A 14,142-nucleotide genomic window follows, 5' to 3' on the forward strand; every position below is an offset into this window, starting at 1 on the left:
GTTACTATATGCTGATGGCACCAGGAAGAGGAAGCTGCTTTATCTAGGACTGGCTGCCTCCAAGATTCTCAGCCACAACACAGTTCTCACCACAGCCAGGGAGGTCAAGAGCCTTTCCTTCTGTGTGACTTGAGTTCACAACTCAATACTAGGGCCTGGGGAGAGGAGTGCAGCCCTGTGGGATGCCATTATGCTGGAAAGCTGCCCCTATCAGTGCACGGCCCAGGAGAAACCCCCTTCGCGTCTAGAAGTGTGTGCTGGTGCCCGAGACAGGGATGGGTGGTCAGATGCCCACCGAGACCCACACTTTAGGCTGCCTCTGCTGGGAGCAAGGAGGTAGGAGTAGCCACAAGGGTTGGGAGGGGGGGGGCAGGAAGGACGATTTCCCATGCCAAGCTGTGTCTGAGTCCAAGCACAAGGTTATTTAATGGAAAGAGTCATAGAGGCATTAAAAACCTGGCGGATCACACAAGAGGAATGGTTACTGTATTTATATGCATGTACAACTCATCCGCACCATCCAGAGGGGAGAGGTGGGACTGCAGCCCAGTACCAGAGCTCCCAGCTGCTTCTGCCTGCAGTGGCCTTGCTGCTACATATCCTGCCTGTTATACCGGGTCCTGGCATAGGTCAGGCTGACGTTAGCCCCAACCCAACGACAAGAGCACCATGGCACCCACCTCCGGCATGCACTTGGTGGCTAGCTGGTCCCCAGGCCTCCCCCCACCTCCCCTCCCATGTAGCAGCACCTTCTTGTCCCCTCCCCTACTGATCTCCCACCTATTACAGGGGTAGGCAGAGGCTGCTGTTTTCTCTGCCAGGGGAAGGCGCAGTTAGGAATGGACAGTCTAACAAGGCAGGCAGCTAATGTAATGCTCTGCTTTGGGTGAGTCACCATCAGGGAGGATTGAACCTGGTTCTAAAGCAGGAGCCTCAAGTGCTTTGAGTGAGAGGCATAGGCCAGGCAGCTACAGCTGTTCCAGGCTCACAGCCTATAATAGGGTATGACCTCCGGTGTGCGGGAGGAGAGCAGAGCACCATGCCAAGGCCATCATCTGGAGTTAGAACAGCCCCCACATCCAACTCCCAGGGCTGTCTGAGGTGAGCAGAGGGGCAAAGGAACATGCTTCCCACTCTGAGACTTTAGTGTCTTGGAGATGACAGGGCCAGGCGGCAGGGGAGAGGACTGTCCTAGCCGCAGGCCCCTCCTGAGTCTGTGTGGAGACGAAGCCACCCCCGGAGCCCAAGATTCACCAGGAGCAGCAGAGGCTCATGACAACAGGGCTACACCCTCACGTGTGCCAGATGGAGGCATGCGGCCACATGGAGGATGCCTCCTGTTCATGAGGGGACTCCGCAGTACTGGAGCACCATACTTCCCCTCAACGTGTCCATCCCAGCACCAAGTCTCTGCTGGCAGCCCTGCCTGGCAAAAAGGCATCACTGCAGCAGTTCTTCCCAGGAGATGGGTCTGGAGAAGACTTCCCTTTCCAGCCACAGATCATAGTTCATCTGGAAGTCCTCAGGCAGCTCCACGCGCTGGCCCAGCACACTTTGTAAACAGTTATCCACAGGCAGGAAGTCAGGGTTGCTGTGCGCCCGGTCGTAGCGCCGGGAGTTGAAGCGCTCGATGCTGGCTCGTAGGGCGCACTCCTCAGCTTGGAAGTCCCAGGGGCGTGCATCCAGATCTAGGCATGGAGCAGGGCAGAGCATGAGGCATTTGTGAGAAGGGAGCACAGAGCCTACCTTCTCAACCCATGCCAACTGAGAGCTGCCAAGGAGCAGTCAATCCTAATCAGCATTACTCTGCTTAAGAGCACCCTCCTTTGGGCCCCCTCAGGGTATCAGCAATCACCAGCTGGGCACAAGGGGAACAACACAGGGTACTCAGAGGCTGGGAGAGTAATTCTAGCTTTGCCTGACAATACATGGCCTCTGCCAACAGTGGAGATATTGTCCCACTGAACCAAGCCATTAGCACTGTGGAAACTCCATCTCCTTAATGTGTCGCTCAGCTACGCTGGAGAGCAGAGGTCCTGATAGCAGATGCGATGTTGTGTCAGGACCGGCTATATCACATGCACTGGGTCCTCTTTGGACTGGAGATGCAGCCAGCCAGGTTTCCACCTGAAACGTGAGGCTCTATCATGGTGGGAGCAGCTCCCCCACCCCTGCCCATCTTCAACATGCAAGCAATGAGTCCTCCCAAGCTGGTGTTAAAGCCCTACTCCACTCATGCCCAATCAGTAGCACCCTTTGGGCTAGATTAGAGATCTGTGGGGCAGCAAGGGAGAGGACACGAGAGGCAGTACCGTTTCCATAGGCCCAGTCGTCGTTCAGGCGGTGCCGCACTTTCTGGTAGATCGCAGACATGGTCTTCATATTACTTTTCCTCCACTGCCGCCCCAAGTACTTGGTCTGCACCTTGAGCAGCTTCAGGACGTAGAGCTGCATCATAGCCTGTTTCACCTTCAGGGCACGTTTCAGGATGGGAGCCGACTTGAACACAACCAGCATCTGCAAAACATGCCCATAAGTCAGCCTGGACCTGGCACCAAGACAAGGCTAGTCCAAAGGCAGGCCCTACAGGCCACAGGCCTGGGCTTCTAAGACACAGGGCAGGGATCCACAACCCCTCCACATGCCCACCTAGGCCTAAGCACTTTGCACTGGCTCAGCCCAGCTGCCAGGGGCTCCTTACTCACCATGGTGCGGGAGTGTTTCCATTTTGTCAGCTTATTCAGGATCCGCAGGAGGTTGATGCAGGAGAACAGGTTCCGCCAGCAAAACTGATTGTTGTCACCTGCTTCCTGTGGGGAGAACAGAGCCGGGGGCGTGAGTGGCCCAGCCCAGCTGTAATGCAGTGCTGCTACTGGGAGGAGCTGCCTGAAAAGCTGGTGTAACCTGCCCCACAGAGGCAAGGGGAAGCAGCTGGGTCCTTGGTGCCTAGGCCTGCCCTGCTCGGAAAGCATGCACAGGGCCTTTCCAACCGCTGCTGATAGTCCCAAGCCCTGTGAAGCCACATGACGAGGGCCGAGGCTGTCCCAGTAGGCACAGAGCCCCTACTCTCCCAAGCTATAGCTACCTGCTCTGGGGCAGAAGAGCACCTGCCCTGCATGTGTTACTGGACAGTTCCTTTCTGTCCAGCCCCTCTGTGCTGCAGAAGAACACCCGGCCAAGGAAACCCTGTGCACCCCCCACCCTCCCCAGCAATGCCCTGGCCTATGAGGGACAGCGGTGTGGGTGTCCTAGCTTACCAGACTCTCTGCTGTCAGCTCTGGGAGTTCATGCACCACGCAGTAGGGGTAATCCAAGACAGAGATGCTGTGAGGAGAGAGGGCATCAGTCTCCACTGCTCATCAATACCCCAGGGTTGAGGACAGAACAGGAGATTCATCTGCAGGACTCCCTGCCACCCGCAACCCCATGGTGCAGCATCCTGAAGATGGTCACTGTAGTCTTTTGCCCCAAGCGGCTCCCAACTGCCCAAGCCCATATAGAGATGGGACACTGTTGCTGATTCAGGCAACAGGAAAGGGAGTCTGGGGTGAGATCAGTGTGGCTTCCTTCCTGAGGGCCATGCTGCAAGCTGTCAGGGAGAGGGAGTGGGTGGCCTATACCTGTTTTGGGTGTCCCACTGCAGAGTGAGACTGGGATCCCACTAGGGTACCCTTCCACAAGATGATACCCTTCCCCTCTCCCACAGTGGCCCTCTGTGCGCAGCGATCTCAGCCCATAGATATGAAAGGGTCAGTGTGGGACCCTAATTGTGCAAGTGCCAGGCTCCCAGCCCCCCATCACCTGTTCTTGGCAGTGATGTAGGACATGATGTTCTGATTGAAGAACTTGAGGATGAGCGGGATGCAGTTGGCAAACACCAGGTGCTGGGCCATGTACTCAAACTAAGACCAAAGACAAGGCAGGCAGCTGAGCAGGCAGCCCCTGCCCTTACCCCCAGTGCTGCCTGCTCCCCAGGTAAGCTGTGCCCAGTGAAGGTCCCCACACCAGCTCACTTGGTAGATGTGATTCAATTTGAAGTGCTTGAGGAGCAGCAGCAGGACAGCAGAGATGGCCTTGACAATGATCTCTTTGTGGCGATTCACATCCACCCCCAGCTTCATACTCTGCAGCACCGTGGTTCTGGATGACAAAGCCACAATCTTAGCACAGAGTGAGGAGCAACCCACAGGAGACAGCACCAGATAACCCAGATGAAAAGATAAAGCAGGGCAATAGCCCCTAGACCTCTCCAGGTTGCTTCCTGCATCTCCTCCCCTCACATTCTACTTCATCAATAAACAAGCTACATCTCAGCCCAAAGCCTCCAAAAGACTTAGAAACATGCCCCAGTTCAGGAGCATGACTAACAAAAGTCCCCCACGTTTGACTGAAATCACAAATAGACTGGCCTTAGCCTGATGCTCTGGGCTGAAACCACAGGGAACGTGCATGTCATAAGACAGGTGACACCTCCCAGAACAGAGGGAAGGTGCTTGCTGCTGGGATGCCAACCACCACTGTCTGCACCCTTCTGAGATTCCCCGGAGGTCTCCCATCCAATGAGCAGCCAGATCCCAGCCGTTTTAGCCTGAACAACCTGGCTAAGCCCCAAGCTAGGGGCTGGGAGACACAGACAGCTTCCACCCACCACAGGCCTCACCCCACCCACAAGCTGCACTCACGGCATCTCCTCAGGCAGGACATCTGCCAGAATGTTGATGGAATCTGTCTTGGCCTTGGAGGTGGGGGCTGCAGCCAGCAGGATCTTGAGCAGAGCAATCTGTGGAGAAGAGCTGGGTGAGGATGGCAGGCTGTATCAGGAGGCACTGACTCTACTGACCCAAACCGCTCTCCCTTGGCCATGTGCAACTGGATAACATTGGCATTGGATAGGTCAATGGACTGGGGAGGCCTGAAGCCATGTGACTGGATACATGGTTCATCATCATTCCTCCTTGCCACTGAAATACAGCCACCCCTAGGGAGAAACAATGGTAGGGATGGGTCCGAAGTATTAAAGGATGCAGGCAGGAACAAACCAGAGGAGGATTTTCCTCACATCAAGAGGTGGCAGGATGAGGGCGAAAGCACTGTGATCAGGCAAACCCATTTTAGTGTGAAGAATGAAGGAGGACAGGGCCCAACAGTGCTCCTCCAGGAAGGAGAGAAGGGCTGAAGTTCAGGGAGCAGGGGCAGAATCAGCAGAGGGGACACAACTCACCATGTACTGGGGCAGGCTGGGGAGGAGCCCCTGGTACAGGATTTCTGCCGGGACTTGCTCCACTTCCTCTTCCCCCTAAGACAGGAAGAGGGTGAGACGCCCAGGCCTGGTGCCACCTCCAGACACTGACATGTGGCAGAAGGCCGGTTTGCACAAAGGTGCATGGGCAGGCCTGACACCCCCTGGCTCTACAGAACCAAACCTAAGTGCCCCCACAACCCCTGACCACATCTCTCCAGTGACCTCAGGAACCAGTACTGCAGGCTCAGCAGGAGGTCACCTTGTGAGGATCCCAGAGGACAGATCATCCTGAAGAAACCCCCACAGGAGCTGCGCCATAGCCAGGCCTCTGCCCTCTGTCTCACTCCACCCCTTGCAATGCACAACTCCAAGAGGGGAGTGCTCCCTGAGGCACTCACCCCAGAGAGTGGGGAGCGAAGATACTCCTCCTCCATCTGAACCTGGACTTCTGCAATCGATGTGTACTTGTGCTGTGCAGAGAAAAGACCATGGGAGGTCAAACTATGAGACAGAAGCCCGATGCTACAGTTACCACAGCTGCTGCATGCACACAAGGTAAATCAGGAGGGGCACTAGGAAGATGCCTGTAGTATTTCATTTATTGATACCTTCTCCTTGATCATCTTTCTGAGCACAGGTAATGGCAATGAGCAACACCTCTCTGCTCTCTTGTTGGATTTAACCCCCTCTAACTAGACAGCAAATAATGCAGATGTCAGCTGCTTTGAATACTTCCTCCACTAAGGCTGAATCAGCAGTGGCTAGTCACCACACCTGGGGAAGGGCTACCCAAACTAGTCTGACCAGCTGAAGGGCAGACAAGGGAATCTGGAGGAAGTTAAAAGGGCAGATGTGCAAAAATAAGAGAGGTGAAGGCTCCAGAACTGTCAGCCAGCAGGGCTGCAGCTCAAAGACAGCTGGCCCCAAACCATGACTGCACTAGGAGGGGCCACCCACTACAGGGACAGAGGCCCCTGGACAACACACAGAGCTAGGACGGGAGCTTGAAGAGGGGCACTCACCTGTTTCAGGGTCCGAATGCTCTCATGGATGGGCCTAGGCAATCCTACAACGGTGTTTGTGTCACTGAAGAGAGAGAGGTAGACTGCATGCCGAGTCTGACAAGCCCCCTTCCTGCTCAGAAGGAAAGGGGAGCAGCTTCTCCAAGACAGCAGACCCACCCTCTGGCTCTGCCTAACATTCCCTCCCCTCTAATTGAATGCTGCCAGTAAACTGGCTTGGCTTTCACTCACCTCCCCAGGGTGTAACCAATGAATTTGCTGCGACTGGATTCCAGAAACATCTCAATGTCCTTCTCTCTGTTGGACAGGGGGGAAAAAACATATCCCATCTGATCATGCCTCGCATCTAAGTATTTCCCATACTCCCCAGCACTCGTAGATAGGAAAAGCGATCTTGAGCAGCAGAATTTCCTGAACTAAGCAAGATGCTACCATAAAGCCCCAAAACCTCACTCCAGGCAGATCATTCCCAGGATAAGCTGTAGAGATCTTGTCCCCAGGGATACACCCAAGATATGTTCTTCAAAAAAAATCACAACATAAACCACCACATCAATGACATGTTGCCAACACCTCCACTGCTGATGTCCCTGCTAGTGGGATGGTTGGTCTTGACAATGCCATCACCGGACAGTTGCCAGAGGAACCTGGCTGTTGTCATTACATAATACAATGACTGTCTACAACCAAGGAGCTACAATTCATCTCTCACCTTAACCATCAACCCTATGTGCCTGGGACAGGGTCAGGGGGAGAAGTTGAACACTCCAGCACCCCAGAAAGGCAATGTAAGCTTGTTCTGACCCCAAGAAGTTCTTTATGGTGCTGAGGACTGACCTGACCTTGGGGGCCCAGGGCAGCCCCTTTGGGCAAGTGATACGGTCAGTCGGAGGGTGCTGGATGGGTGGAGGCATAACTTCGTCTCGTTCAAGGGGGAAGGTCTCGCCCTCAAGGCTGTTATCATCATCATTTTCCTCTTCTTCCTCACGGGAGTCATCAGCTTTATAAGGGTCCCGCTCATTGAAGGCATCTAGGTTGTCCTGCTTAATCAGGGCCTGGAACCAAGCAAGAAGTCAGCCAAGTGTGGGGCGAGGTGAATGCCATGTCGACAGAGATATGGGGAATCTCACTTAGGGAAACAAGTCACCCTGAGATGACACCAGTATCCCACATGAACAAAAGCAGCATCATACTGGGTTAGACCATAGGTTTATCTAGACTAATACCCTGTATCTCAGATTTAGAGTGTGGATGCTAAGGGGAAAAGAATATTTGTGCAGGGCCTACCCAGGCTCATCTGTCCCCTGCCCCTCTTCTCTCACTGCTTGCAGGACTCATGCCTATGGGAAAACTGGTCTGCCCCATGAACCACTGTCCCGTTACAGGTGAAGCAAGGCCCTCAGTCTATCCCATGCTTGTCCTCACCTTATGCTCCCTCCGCCCTCGCTTCTGCTGCTGTTCAATGAGGTCAGAGGCTGATGCTGGTGGGGATGCAGCCCTCATGTTGCGGATCACTTTGATGCTGTCCTCTGGAAGTGGCGGGAGGCCCAGCATCTCCCGTTTCTCTGCCTTCATGCTTTGTAGCTCCTCGAAGCCTCCTAGAGTGCACTGCAACAGGAACCCCCAAAAGCTCCACTTAGACTCCCGCATGCCACGGCACACAGGGCTTATGCCTCAAACGCCTCCACTAACTCCAAGCCTCAAGCCCTTCCAGTGCCACCAGGAGAAAGTCCATATAAACCAATCCCAGAGGCACCAAGCTGGGCCAGTAACATCTTAAATGTGGTACTGGTGATATCTTGTTTGGGCTGTATCTTAGCACATCAAACAATGCAGCTCTCTGTCTGAAGACAGCTGTGGAGAACCAGGTTGGTTTGGCCACTAAACATGTAGCTCTTAGCAGCTAGTTCAGAGATTTGCACCTGAGTAAGTCCAGCTGCCCCACACTTGGGCTCTAACAACTCACGATCATAAGAAGTGCCAGACCAGGCCAGACACAGAAGTCTACCTAATCCAGTGGCCAGGCCTGATCCAAGGTGTCTATGTAGAAATTATGCCATAATGCCCTGCACCAGGTTACCAGGCAGTAAGCAGGGCATCTTCTAGCAGTACTGCTGCTTGCCTTATAACAGCTTCTGAAGCACCGCATGAGCCAGAGACCAGCCCAGCTCCTAAGGCCCTCAGTGCAAATAACACCACCTGGAACCCCACCCAGAAAGATGAGCCCTTGCTTCTAGCACCAGGCACTGAGGCAAGTTGGGAGCGCTGCCCACATCAACTCAGCACCTTGGACTGAGCAGAACTGTGCTGCATGAGAGCAGGAGGTGCAGTTATTCTGGGAAGTGCTAAGAAGCAAACACGTTGAAGCTGTGATGGGGAAGGAAGCCCACACTAGAAAGAGCTCCGGGGGCATGGGCTGCACACACAAAAATCCGAGGAGGCTGAACCCTGGTCCCAGCAAGAAATTGCAGCAGTCCTCATAGCTACTCAGACTGCAAGCTGTTCAGGGCAGGGGTCACTTCCTTGTTGTTTCTTCAGTGCCTAGAACAGTGGAGACATGCCTGTGCTAAACACTACAGCGATACAAACCAACCTCATGTTTTCCTCTGTCCTAAGTAGGAAGCACTGAATTGTTAACCCAGCATGAAAGGGAAGCAACTCAATCCTGTTCCCATATCCTAGCCCTTACCACACTGCTGTGGCCATGAAGTTCATTCACATTTAGGTAAGAAGCTGCTGGGTTTCTATAACTCCCTGAACCTCAAATGAACCAGAGGCACTTCACACTACAGATGCTATTCTGGCTTTGTCCTACAAGTCAATAAACAGGGATCCATACTGAAATAAGCAGATTTGTTTCGTGGCACTCAGCAATGCAACTCAAGACAGGAAAAGAAAAATACTGCAGGGCACCGAAACGGACAATGGAGTGTGGACACGGAGTAGCTACCCAAGATGCAGTTTGGGCAAAACATTAGGATTTGAGCTATCGAGAAGGCCTTATAGGGATGTTACTGCTCTGGGATGGAGATACTGCTGGTCCCAGGAGCGGTCCAGTCCTACTGTCCATAAGTCTATGATGCTCAGGCACATCTCAGGGCAGCAGCACTGTGCTCACTTCAGGGTAAGACAGTCACAGCCCTGTATCACTTGCTTCCAGCCAAGTTCACCCCAGATTAGGTCCTAGGGAGAGAGTCTTTAGAAAGCACCTGTTTAAGCTTTCTTGCCCAGGAAATAGTGGCTCTTACCAGTACAGTCTTCCAGAGCAGCAGCAAGACCTTCTTCATAGGGAAGTGAGGGGCGTGACCACTGCAGAATTTGGTCACCATGCCAAAAAGCATGACGGAAAATGGCTCATTGTTATACAGCGGGGCACCTGTAAGCAAACACACCAGTGCTAGCTGGGCTTCCCTGAAGAAACCCCTGCCCTCCTCAAAACAGACTCCCCTAACAGCCCCTTTCCCTGGGTCCCAACAACTTACACTTCCATACCCCTTTTCTACTCACTCCAGCCAACTGCTCTATCCCTTTCAGAAGTCAGAATCTACTCTCTCACTCTGGCACTGGGGGAATGACCACTCCAGAGACCAAACTCCTGCTCTGCTATGTGTGAGGTAAGGCAGAGGTGATGGGAGTGCTGGCTTCCTTAGCTCAACCAGCTCTACTACAAACCAGCTCAGCTGCCACTAAGAATAAGGGTCTTTCATCCCATTCAGATCTTGCCTGTTTCAGAGACAGATGCCGCAGTACTCCCCATAGGCTATCAACTGGGAATCAGACCGGTACCTTATTTCTCCCACAGCACAGCACCACCAACCTGGCTGAGAGCCAAAACATAAGCGAGTTTCTGTGCATCCCCTGCCTATCTCATCATGTCCCAACTCACCTCACCCATCTACACACAGGCATGTGACACTCCAGCAGAGGGACCTACCTAGCTCTGCACGGAAGGTCTGCCTCATCGTTTTCCACTCCACCTTGTCTCCCTCGCACTCCTGCCGGACAGTCTCCACGATCAGGTACATGATATTCAGTAGCACCCTACAAACAGCAGAGGATCAGACCCCACCACAGAATGAACAAGATGAGAACAGAGTAAAAAGCAGCTGCCTGGAACCTGTTGGCTTCAATTAAACAGACAGGGGCTTAGTCTACATTACAGTATGGTCAGCAGCATCTCATCTCCTTGCCAACACAGCTATGTCCACCAGCCTGGATACAGCTGAGCCAACACAAAAGAACTTCTGTCTGCAAAAGGTCTGTCATTCAAGGAAATGGTGAATCCAAACTGGCAGAAAAAGCTCTCTGTTGACACCACAGGTCTGCTGGCAAAGCTATGACAGCAGCTACCCAGAGATGCAGGCACTACAGTCCACTTCAATTCCTTCCCACAAAAGGAGGGGGCTACGAACAAAGAGAGGAGGGCTCCCACAGGTGAGTTGGGTACAAGAAACCCTCTAGCTGCAGTATGTGGGTCCAGTGGGTTGTCACCTTTAAGGAGGTCAGACAAATAAATGAGGAGGGAGCAGTTATAAGGCATTAAACGTATGATCACCATATAAAGTGGATATAAATCTCAGTCCCCCATTTTCCACATCTGCTTATTCTTCAGGATCAAGTATTCTCCACTGACCTTTGATAATGTTCATGCACATTAGAGAGGGTTTGCACTGGTGGAGACCAGTTTACTCATCGTAAGTTTTATTTGTATTTATTTCAAATGAGGGATCACCAAGCTGAACAGGCTAAAAACAACTGCCAGGCCTGAACTCCACAGCACACTTTTGACCCATTTGTAGTAATTCACAGGGAACAGTCTGATCCAGCATGGGAAAACTCTACTGGATTCATCAGCTCCAGTATTTTGCGGCTAGGAGTTGCCTGTACTCAATTCCTCAGATGTCAAGGCTGCCTATCATGTCTGTAACAGTTCCCACATTGCAGAAAGTGTAACCAAGGCAGTGAGGGCCAACATTAGAACTAGGAATAGTATTCAAGCCTCCCAAAGGCAGGCAATAAATCCCACAATGCACCTGGCCCAAGGCCCTTCCTCAATCCCACAGGCCTTTTGCTTAGCTCCTGATGTCCAGTGTTCAATCCCTTATTAGCTTAAGAAGGTTATTCACAAGGCTTCTTACCTCAAGTCTGTGCTATCAGCCAGGGAGATGGCAGGCTTCCTCACTGCACTGCTGCATGCTGCGCTGTTGCTAGAGAAGGAAACAGAATCAGCAGCTCAGATCAGGTTGCTTGCATCTCCCTCTCCCTATAAAGAAACAGCTGGGAAGTTTTAACACCAGCAGAAGTAACCAACTGACACACAGGAGCCAGCTGCTCTGGCTGGGATGCAATGCAATACTGGAAGCCTCCAAATGGATAATGCAACACCTGGAACAAACGCAGAACCCTTCATGCTTGCCAAAACTAGGGGTATCTAGATGGAGTTCCATTCTCCTCAGGGAAACTGATGATTTCTCAAACATCTCACTGATCCTTCCCCATCACCTCAGTACTTCAACCCATTTCTCAGATAGAAAAAAAACTCAGTGACTTGCCCAAGCTTTCAAGGATGTCAGAGCTGTGATTACCATTTAAGAGTTACTGGCTCTCAGATCTATAGTCATGCCACCCTTCACTCAAGTGTTAAGCTCTCCACTATGAAGAGAGACACCAAAAATAAAGCGCCCTCTCCTCAATGTATTTTTCACCCTGCGTTCCCATTAACAGCGAGCCAAGCATCTGCTCATGACAGATAGTGAGAGGTGACAGCCTCGCTCTCACATTACACAGATGGACTCCCAATAGGAATCACATTCTCCAAAACTGTCTGGCTCCACGCACATCTCCTATCCTTCTACCCACAGCAGGGGAGTGATCAAGTGAGAACACAGGAGATGACTTCTCAAGTATGCCCTTTGTTATTAAAAGAGACCAGCTGCTTTGCAATGGCCAGGAAGCTTGTCTCAAGAGACTGGAAATACGATAGATTTTCTACTGCAAGTCACCAGCTGAAACAAGCCCAGCTGCCACTTTCTTGACAACTGCTTGATAGTTTGTAGGACAAGCAGTTTTTACTAGCTAAGACCTCTGCAGTACAAAAACGCAGCACATTTGTCCACGGGACAAGGATTAGGGAGCAAATGGACCTAGTGGACAGTGAGAGCTGGTATTTCCACAACAAATTTGGAGCATATTGGTAGGGCAACATGAAAAGGCTTTTGCCTGTCATACAAAGTCCTTGGACATGAGGCCCAAACCAACCCACAGAAGTTAACAGGAGACTGCCCAGCAATGTCACAGGACCTCAGTTGGCAGCAGAGAACTGCTTACAACTGAGTACCTTTCACAAGCTGGAAAGATATCCAGGTACAGCAGTTCACAATCCAGTTATCAACTTGCTACTGGCACAGCTTTCCATCCTCCTCCCATCCCCTCAACTCTATGGCACTCACTCAATTTCCATGTTCAGAAGCTCCACCAGAGCATTGAAGGTACCAACTTCCAGCAGCAAGAAAACATTGTATCGCATCCAGGCCTGAACCTCTGCTTCAGAGCCACACTCTCCAAAGGTGCCTAGAAAAACATGATTACCGATTCATTGACAGATAGTGAGCCTGGCAGCACCTGGGGGCATCAGATGCACGTTTACAGGCAGGGGAAGGGTCTGTCCTTTGCTGATGTGGAGCTGCATTAGTGTTAGTGAAAGAGATGGACAAAACGCAGGTCACTTGTCTCCCATGGTTGGTCCAACTAATGGGAATGGTTGATTCCGTCAAACCTTGCACCGGAATTTTTTTCCAGGGTTGAATAAAATCATTCCAATTGCAACTTATTCAGTTAGAGCAGTGATTCTCAACCAGGGTGTTATAGCACCTTGGGGTACTGTCAAGGGTGGTGCAAGGAAAGGGTGGTACTGTCAAGGGTGGTGCAAGGCACCATACAATGTTAGCACTGTCATAAGATAAACACAGAGATTCCAAATAGAAATCCACAGCTCTGAGCCTTCCAAGTTCTCTGCAACCAAAAAACTGCACTATTATTTTTCCATAAGCAAGAAGAGTGAAAAGTAAGAGCTGGCATTTTCTGAGGGGCACCTCAAGTCTACCCAAGGGTCCGAAAAGGCTGAGAACCACCGAGATAGAATTAACAGGTCGCCCTGGAATTTTGTTAGCACACAAGAAAGAGACCAGTGTCCTGCCTGAGCCCTGGCCCGGGGATGGCAACTGTAAAAACAGGGCACAGAAGCTAGGGGGGAAAATTCAGAGGGTGCAGCATCTGTGAAAGGCCTCTCTCCATAGCCCCAGGCTTCCCACAGCACAGACAGCAGGCTTGATATGAGTGGCTGGAGCATTTAGCACCACACACTGTGCTATGGAGTGTTCTACTGGCAGTGGTAGGAAGGCTGCTGCAAGGCCCCAGACAGCTCTAACTTACACTGGAACCTCCTCAGATGCCAGTATAGGCAGAACAGAGAGCCCAAAGACAGCTTAAATAATATGTTATCAGAAGCACTTCTGAGAAGCACAGCTCTGACTCTCAAAACCATCTTTGCTCCAAACACTTGCGTGTCCTGGGCCTCAGAACCCAGCCCCAAAATGCAAACCCAGCTAGGACTCGAGATGAGAATGGTCTGTCTGTTTCACTGCTGGAAACTGAGCGACACACACTAGTAAAGAGGCAGGAAGAAGGGTATTTCAGGTCTCCTCCAGGCCATATACATGTCACAGGAAATGGTCAAGTTTCCCACGAGAAATGACACCATGCCAGACATCAGTGGAATTTGTCCCAGCAAAGAGGTGGCTAATCTGTGACAAAAGTTGCTGTTTAAATAGGAACTTAATGCCAACACAAATTTAACATCTGGCCAGGTAGATAGACCCG

At 51.8% G+C, this 14,142-nt stretch overlaps 1 protein-coding gene across 1 annotated transcript in view; it reads right to left on the reverse strand.

The window, feature by feature from the left end:
• Nucleotides 1-401: 401 nt before the first annotated feature.
• The window catches only part of STRIP1 (striatin interacting protein 1), a gene marked incomplete at its 5' end in the record, with an annotated part of 17,316 nt that continues 3,575 nt past the window's right edge, over nt 402-14,142 (reverse strand). Inside the window, 17 exons of the mRNA XM_014526431.2 lie at nt 402-1,688; nt 2,313-2,517; nt 2,706-2,810; nt 3,258-3,324; nt 3,802-3,902; nt 4,014-4,140; nt 4,683-4,780; nt 5,222-5,296; nt 5,641-5,712; nt 6,265-6,328; nt 6,496-6,561; nt 7,102-7,319; nt 7,690-7,872; nt 9,513-9,640; nt 10,199-10,305; nt 11,403-11,471; nt 12,714-12,834. Coding sequence (XP_014381917.2) covers nt 1,441-1,688; nt 2,313-2,517; nt 2,706-2,810; nt 3,258-3,324; nt 3,802-3,902; nt 4,014-4,140; nt 4,683-4,780; nt 5,222-5,296; nt 5,641-5,712; nt 6,265-6,328; nt 6,496-6,561; nt 7,102-7,319; nt 7,690-7,872; nt 9,513-9,640; nt 10,199-10,305; nt 11,403-11,471; nt 12,714-12,834 — 2,054 coding nt within the window. The remainder of the gene's footprint in view (nt 1,689-2,312; nt 2,518-2,705; nt 2,811-3,257; nt 3,325-3,801; nt 3,903-4,013; nt 4,141-4,682; nt 4,781-5,221; nt 5,297-5,640; nt 5,713-6,264; nt 6,329-6,495; nt 6,562-7,101; nt 7,320-7,689; nt 7,873-9,512; nt 9,641-10,198; nt 10,306-11,402; nt 11,472-12,713; nt 12,835-14,142) is intronic.

This window comes from Alligator sinensis, unplaced genomic scaffold, assembly GCF_000455745.1.
Source record: "Alligator sinensis unplaced genomic scaffold, ASM45574v1 scaffold872_4, whole genome shotgun sequence".
NCBI lineage: Eukaryota > Metazoa > Chordata > Crocodylia > Alligatoridae > Alligator > Alligator sinensis.